This window comes from Cucurbita pepo, chromosome LG20 (assembly GCF_002806865.2).
Source record: "Cucurbita pepo subsp. pepo cultivar mu-cu-16 chromosome LG20, ASM280686v2, whole genome shotgun sequence".
NCBI lineage: Eukaryota > Viridiplantae > Streptophyta > Magnoliopsida > Cucurbitales > Cucurbitaceae > Cucurbita > Cucurbita pepo.
This window is the reverse complement of record NC_036657.1, coordinates 4,196,337-4,204,276: the sequence shown is the minus strand read 5'-3', so window position 1 is coordinate 4,204,276 and position 7,940 is coordinate 4,196,337. Positions and strand designations below refer to the sequence as shown.

The 7,940-nt window shown below is 36.4% G+C and overlaps 1 protein-coding gene and 2 pseudogenes across 4 annotated transcripts; all 3 read left to right on the top strand.

Annotated features, from left to right (window-relative positions):
* The first annotated feature begins 1,149 nt into the window (after window positions 1-1,149).
* Window positions 1,150-5,841, top strand: LOC111783542 (annotated as a pseudogene).
* LOC111783066 (ras-related protein RABA5a-like) lies at window positions 1,759-7,711 on the top strand. 4 transcript variants are annotated; one of them, XM_023663944.1, is made up of 4 exons: window positions 1,759-1,889; window positions 5,989-6,072; window positions 6,209-6,653; window positions 7,069-7,711. In XM_023663944.1, the coding sequence occupies exons 3-4, from the start codon at window positions 6,314-6,316 to the stop codon at window positions 7,401-7,403; spliced, it is 675 nt and encodes a 224-aa protein (XP_023519712.1). In that variant the 5' UTR covers window positions 1,759-1,889; window positions 5,989-6,072; window positions 6,209-6,313; the 3' UTR covers window positions 7,404-7,711. The 4 variants fall into 4 exon arrangements, with proteins under 4 accessions (XP_023519712.1, XP_023519710.1, XP_023519711.1 ...); XM_023663942.1 differs by having other exon boundaries at window positions 5,937-6,072; XM_023663943.1 differs by having other exon boundaries at window positions 5,937-6,103.
* LOC111783541 lies at window positions 3,519-5,841 on the top strand (annotated as a pseudogene).
* Window positions 7,712-7,940: the final 229 nt, after the last annotated feature.

Sequence of the window (7,940 nt, the reverse complement as noted above, 5' to 3'; positions counted from 1 at the left end):
CTAGTGCTCAATCTTGAATTGGTCCGATCATGATAAAGGAGGTTCAGTGGTCGTATAATTCCTAACCAGAAAGTCGTGGTGGTTATGCATCCATGAATATGTTTTGAGAAATTACGAGACCTTTTTGTATTAGTTTTGTGATCTAAAACTTTTGGCAACAACGAGACCTTTTTGAAATAAATAACGACTCTTCTATGAGTTGTATCATTTCACATCTATGAGCATATGGGTTTCATCCCGGGTTGATTCCTTCATCTATTGGTGACCTCCGTTTACTTTTTTTCTAATTGATAACTAAATTTGTAGAGGAGTCATGAGTACGAATTAATCTATAAATATGTCTGTTCTCCAAATTGGAATGCACGTTTTATCGTCTAATAAAAAAAATTTATTGAAATTCGATTTACTGTATAATGTTTACTGTTCCAGTATCTTGTGGAATGAGATGCTGCATCTATTGATCTACTGTGAGAGACAATTACTCGATAAACTCAGGCACTGAAGAGAGTAAAATTGTCTTTAGAAGACAACAGAGAATCGTTATGGTCCGATCTTCTCTTGTATACAAATTATTAATTGCAATGATATTTTCTATATTAGTGTGATATTCAATCATAAAAATCCGTTCTTTCTGACATTTTTGGAAAGTGGACAGACAACTGCCCTTCTCCTTTCTCACAATGTTGCTGAACTTGCTAAAGACTCGAAGCGAAAATGAAACTTAGAAGTGCTTCACGAAACACTTCATTTCACGTTCTAATTATTCAAATAAGAAAACAAACTTTTAGTATAAAGTTAAGATTTGATTAGCATTATAGATGTGTTAAAAAAAAAAAAAAAATCCCGATAATCTGAAAAGTCCAATCAACCTAACTCAACTCACATGGTTTGGGTTAAGTTATAAATTTACTTGAGTTATGGTTTGGGCGGCTTTCTCATCCAGAGGACCCAACATGGTTTCACCGGAAATTATCAAGGTTTGGTTATGAATTACGACACCCATTTGAAATTATCAAGAATAGAGCTCATAAGTTTCTAATTCTTTGCAGCCGGACGTGACAACATCGGGAGTGAACATAATCACGACCTTCTCCAGTCGTGAGCCCAATAGGGGAGCCATTCGACAATAGAACAGTTCCATACATAACAATGTCAGGGACCTCCATGTCCTGTCCCCATGTCTCCGGCATTGTCGGCATCCTCAAAGCTCTCCACCCCGAATGGAGCCCCGCCGCCATCAAATCTGCCATAATGACCTCCGCCAGAATTCGCGACAACACAACGAACCTCATGCTCGACAGTGGCTCCCCTGTTTACAGAGTCAAAGTTCTTGGCAGTTGGAAGGAGTTAAGGTTTCAGTGATGCCAAGTGTTTTGAAGTTTGGAAAGATTGGAGAGGAGAAGAGCTTTACAATGACAGATGACGGGAGCTTTGGTGGAGGGTCAAATTAGTTACGGCAGGCTGATTTGGACCGACGACAAGCACTTTGTTAGGAGTCCAATTGTGGTTTCTTCCGACATTTTTCTGAACCCATTATGTTAGGAGGGGTTAATAAAAATTTAAATAAACAACCCGAACCAACGTAATGTAATAGGATCCCACATTAAAATTTAAAAAAAAAAAAAAAAAAAAAAAGGTTATTGGGCCATTATCATGTTTTGGGCCAGAATCTGTCCATTTCCGATTCATTCCCAAATTGGAAGCCCGAAGCCCATCCAGATTTATTACTGTTTCTGCTTCCGCTTCTTCAATGTCTTCCGTTTCGAACGAATCACGATTCCCATTCACTGCTCCTTTGCTGTTCCCATTATCCCACCACGGTGATGAGCGTTGACGAAGCTGTTCTTCCTCCTCCCCCCCCTGATTTGCAACCCTAGCTCTCGTTTCAGGTATTTCAATTCCTTCTTACGCTTCAACTTCTTGCACTTTTCTTCCTTTTCAGCCTTCACTTGCCACGCCCTTCTGTTTTCCTTTTCTGATCACTGGAAATTCAATTCAATTTACCACGGAGTTGCCCATTGCCGTTCATCGCCCTTCTCTTCCTCTCCATTCCCACTGTGTTCCTTCTCAGATTCGAGCTTCAGCGCTCAACTCCTCCAAATCTAGACCCATCATGTCGGTTCCCTCCCGAAACGCTTCACTCTCATTTCTCAACGCGTCCCAACTTCTAAGATTGGAGTTTTCCGTTCTTTTAGTTTTCTTTTTATAATAATTATTATAATTTTTTATTTATTGTTTTGCGACTCTTGCTTTCTGTGAGTCTGGCTTTCGGTTGATGTTGGGAAAGATGATTTTTGGTTTGAATTTACTATCTGATTTATGGAAATATGGTTGTTCTTCCTTCGATTTTGTGTTCGATTCTGAGTGTGAACTCACCTTTGTTGATTGTGCTGTTCTAGTCCAACCTTATTGAGATTTACAGGTTTGGTGCCATTTTCTGGATTTTTTTTTTTTCTTTCTTTTCCTGTGTCTCGTATATTCTTGAATTCTATTTCTCCGTTTTAGATAGGGAAGAGTCGTATCTGTGGGGTTTGGAGGATAGCTTTTTATCCAAAGGAATACTTCAGGATTATCTTTGTAAGACTGGTTTAGTTGGCGATTTAGCTTGTGGGGAAATCAAAATGTCTTGCAAGATTTGCTAAAGACGTTTCTACCTAATCTGAAGTCAACCACCTGGACTATCTTCTATTAAGGTTTAGTTCGTTTGGAAACATTGTTAAGCGAACCCAAAATCTTAGTTCATTGGAACTCTTGCAAAGAAAACGTCTTAGCTGGGAATATTGGAGATGGTAGTGGTCCAACCAAGACGAGTATTGAATTAGTGCTTGAAATTGAATGGGAGAGATTACTTGAACCTTTCGATCTCACAAAGCTTAGGAACTATCACATTCTAATTGCCCCCTGTTCAACTTTGTACATTGCTTGAGCTTCCACTTGTGTTGTTCCCACATTGTTGGAAATATTTCAACAGGTGAGTGACCGGAAGGGCTATTGCCAAACATTTGATGTATACTATGTGTTTATAAATAAGCTTGGGACAATTGGGGAGCTCAAGGTTATAAATAAACTATTAATGCAGATGAAAGAAGAAGGAATTTCTTTTTGAGAGTCCATTTTCATGATAATTACGAAACATTATGGGAAAGTTGGACAACCTGGACAAGCAACTTTCACATCTTATGAGTAGTTTTGGAAGTACTTGTGACTTGTAATTGTCCACAAGTTGCCACCAATATTTTCTATGACATGTTGAGTGAGGGTGTCCCTCCCACTATATTTACTTTTGGCATTGTGATGAAAGCTCTTTGTATGGTTAATGAGGTTGACTCTGCATGCTCACTGCTTAAAGACGCAACAAAGTATGGATGTATACCCTATTCTATAGTTATAATACATGCACCTTCCGAAAAAACCAAGCTAATGAAGTCTTAAAGCTTTTCGAGGAAATGTTTGTTATGGGATGCATGCATGATGTTTAAACCTTCAATGATATTATTCATGGCCTCATGTGCTTTTAAGGAGGGCTGCATTCTGCACTCACATTTGTTAATGATATGTTGTTCAGAGGATGCACCATTGATAAGATTGCTTACAATGGTCTGATAAAAGTATTTTGCAATGCTGGAAATGATGAAAAAGGATTGGAGTTATATGAACAAATGATGATGAATGGGCTTAGTGCTGATACTATATCGTGTAATATTCTGAACAATGGGGTCGGTAAAGTTGGAAAAGTGGACAACACATTTGAGTTTCCAAGAGATGACTAATTGAGGTTTTATGCCTGACACAGTCACTTATAACAGTGTTTTAAATGGACTTTGCAAGGTTGGATGTATCAAGAAAGCTTTTAAATCTATTTAATAGATTACAAGTTTAAGGTATTTGCACCGATGCTTTTACCTATAACGCTTTTATCAATTGGCACCGTAAAGAAGGCATGGTAAATGATGCTTGTTTATCTCTATAGAGGTGTAGAGAATGATTCTGTACCTAGTAATGTGACTTGGAATGTGCTGGTCTATGCTTCGGTAAAACAAAGTAACAATGAGAATTGATTTTCCATTTCCGATGAGTTATGGTGATAAGACGTACTAGTGAAATAATTGTTCGTGTTAGATGTTATTATGGTGGTAAAATGTACTAGTGAGTTTGTTTTCTGAGACACTTCAGTTTCTTCTTGTGATTCACACATTTGGCAGAAAGTTTAAGAATGCTAGTAATTTAGCGAATTGCTGGCACCCTTAGAAACAGAACCATAAGGCTAAGACAATTTTCACTTGATTAAATAAGTTTTATGCGTATTCATGCCTCATTCAAATAGGCGTGACTTGGCTTGATTGGAGTTTCTTACTTCACTGTTTGCTCATGTAATGGTTCATTTCAGTATCTTATGGTTTGATAATAAAATTTCTGTCACTTGATGTGATAACTTTTGTTTACCTTCTTTTTTTAATGCAAGAAATAACTAAAACTTTTCATTAAGACAATGAAAATGTTAGAAAAGAAAAAGGGGGAAAAAAAAGAGGTTGTACACAAAGCTCTTCTGGTTCACACAAAGATTAGATTTGCACCTAGAGCACCAATCATAATATATCTGCATGATCTAGAAGAGGATTTACGACATAGATTCTTTTATTGAGTTTCCACCATAATAAAAAGAAAAAAAGAAAGAAAAAAAAAAAGAGAAAAAAGATCTTATTGATTACAAGATCTTCCCCCCTTTTATAAAGATGACATCTGAGAACATAAGTTATGTGCGTGAGGCTATTAATTGGAAGAGCTGTTTGAATGGAAAGGGGGATTCGTTTCTCATATTTTTCCATCTAAAACAAGCATGTAGGGGAAAAAACTTTGATAATATGATTGTGTTTAGTTCTCTTCTTTGCGCACGGAATATGGGTCGATCTTATCATGCCTATTAATTCTTCATGAGAAAGCTCCTGAAAAAACTGACTTTATTCGGTTAATAACAATGCCACGTGAGTTGTGTAAATTAATATCTGAGATCTGGTTGAAAAGAGACTCCAATTGTCACATGTGGCAACGGTAGCTACTCTTGATTTTTTTTTGAGCTTTTGTGTATATGGCAATGTTTCACTTGAGCAAGTCATTCTTTGCCAATGTGATAATGTGATAATTCTTTGTTGTTCCGTCTCTCTGAAACCACTTTCCGTGTTGATATTCATTATCAAGAGCCAGTTAGAGAGAGAGCAGCTTCAACTTAGAGAGAGCAGCTTGCTTCAACTTAGACAACAGAATATAGTTCAATTGATGATAATTATAAGTCTTGTTCTATCTATATTGGATGATATTTCTTATTTTTTGAGTTCATATTGTTTTAATGGATGATAAAATTGGGATGGTTGTCCATTGGTCGTGTGCAAAACATATCATCATTATTGAATTCGATCATGCTTGGCGCTAGTATCATCTTGTATATTTTGGTCTATTGGATGATTTGCAGTATATTTAATATCTTATTTCAAATTATTATGATGCAGTTACTCATCTGTCATTTCCAGAAACCACACGATTATATAGCCAAAGGCTGGAAAATTGGATTATGGATACAACTGCTTAATAATAGCATATCATAATGTTGGTTATTGAGGCATTACTGTTTCTGTGTCGATATGTTTGTGTAAATTATTATTTTGACAATTATCATTATCATCATCATCATTCTTATTATAACGCCTTTCCTTATTGTATTACTATTTGATATAAAAGTACAGAGTTGTAATTTGCTTCCATTAAAATGTTGCAACATTTTACTGTGCTTGCATACTGTCTTCTCACGGCATGTTCTTCTGAAAAAAATAGCATCATTCATCCCAATTATTTCCTCCGTAATGTTTTTAGAATTTTGGTTAATTATACTTTTTCTTACATAAATTTCTTTGTACATTTGTTTTCGTTCTTGGAATGGCCAGGCTGGGTTCAATATTGTGAAAGGTCCTGAATTTTTTACTTGATCTATTGAAGCTAACGCGGATTGGCACAAGATTACATTCTATTGCCCTTTTTTTTTTGCTTCTCTCTTCATCAACTATTAGCTTCAGAACATAGGTACTCTCAGGTTCTTTCCTTGATCCGTCAAGTGAGCACTCACAAAATCTCTCTGGCGTATTTTATGCCTTCTCTTCCTTCCAAGTTTCCTTTGTCTCTCTATATTTTTTAATTCTATTTTTTTGATTGTGAATAGGCAATAGTTGCATCCTTAGGTGGAATTTGGGTTTCTGAAGGACCCAGAGCTCGGAAGGTATTTTGAAAGTATTATGGTTTTATAGAGTTCTGTGAGGCTTGGGCGATGGAGGAGAAAACTGAGGAGGAAAAAACTGAGGATTATCTTTTCAAGATTGTTTTAGTTGGTGATTCAGCCGTGGGAAAATCGAATCTACTCGCTAGATTTGCTAGAGATGAATTTTACCCTAATTCAAAATCAACTATTGGAGTGGAGTTCCAAACCCAAAAGATGGAAATAAATGGAAAGGAAATCAAAGCTCAAATATGGGATACAGCTGGTCAAGAGCGATTTAGGGCTGTTACATCTGCATATTATAGAGGAGCTGTTGGAGCACTCCTGGTATACGACATTAGTAGGCGCCAGACCTTTGACAGCATTGGGAGATGGCTGAATGAACTTCACAGTGAGTATTATAAAGATGCTATCTAATGTTTCTTGAAAATAAAATCTCCAATCTTACGTTGTTATACCTTTTTATTTGATTATGCTTCAAGTTATTTGACTGGTTGACTTCTCATTATTCTATCTGACTCTATTACCATATCTTTTTTGTGAATATTTCGACATCATTTTATGTTGAAAAAAATTATGGAACAGTGATTTCCTTTCTGGAAATGGTAGAATATTGTTTTAAGTAATGAAAGACTATAAGTTGGAATGTCCTCAAGAGCTGCATCTGAATTAGAAATAGTTGTAATTACATGGTCATAGTGTTGAATCAACTCTGGAAAAGGGTGAAGCAAGTGGTTTTGATGTTGGGAACTTTGCGTTGTGTTTATAATCTGAAAGGACTGATTGGGGAATCTTTTATTGAACAGCTCATTCTGACATGAACGTAGTAACCATACTGGTTGGCAACAAGTCTGATCTGAAGGATGCTAGAGATGTATCTACATCTGAAGGCAAGTCTTTGGCAGAAGCTCAGGGTCTGTTCTTTATTGAAACCTCGGCCCTCGATTCCTCGAACGTGACGAACGCGTTTCAGACGGTTGTGAAAGAGATCTACAACATATTGAGCCGAAAAGTTATGATATCTCAAGAACTTAACAAGCAGGATGTTAGCTGGATGGAGGACGGAAAGACGACTGTAGTTATACAGGGAGAGGAGGAGCAAGTAGTTGAAGAGCCGAAACAAGGTGGTGGGTGCTGCTGATCCCAAGTAATTTACTTATATAATATTGGAATCCCTTCTCTCATTTATTCTCTGCTCATTATATAGTATCATCTTCTTCTTCTCCATCTGGTTGAATTTTCTTCAGTCACTGAATCTGCTTTCCTTTCCATTTCTTTCTTCTTCTTCTTCTTCTTCTTCTCCTGCAATTCTGGGTAACATTCATTTGATGATGTGTACTCGCATGACTGATGGATTACAGAAACATGGGGCGGAATTGAAAAGTGTAAATGTGACCTGGAAGGGTTTAATTTTCAAAAGTAATCTTTTACCTTATCCTTCTTGAATCATTCATGTTTATTATATTGAGTTCATTATTATGAAACATTTATCATATATGCTTTTCTCTGTAAATGATATTCATTATAGTTCTTAAATTGATATGGTTTGCTAAACCTATGAACATCCTACTGTTCTTGTCGAGTTGATAAGTCGAAAAATAATGGAATGCATATCTGTGAGTGTACAGCTTAGATTGACTTACATTTAGGGGTTTTCTTTTTTTTTTTTTTTTTTTTT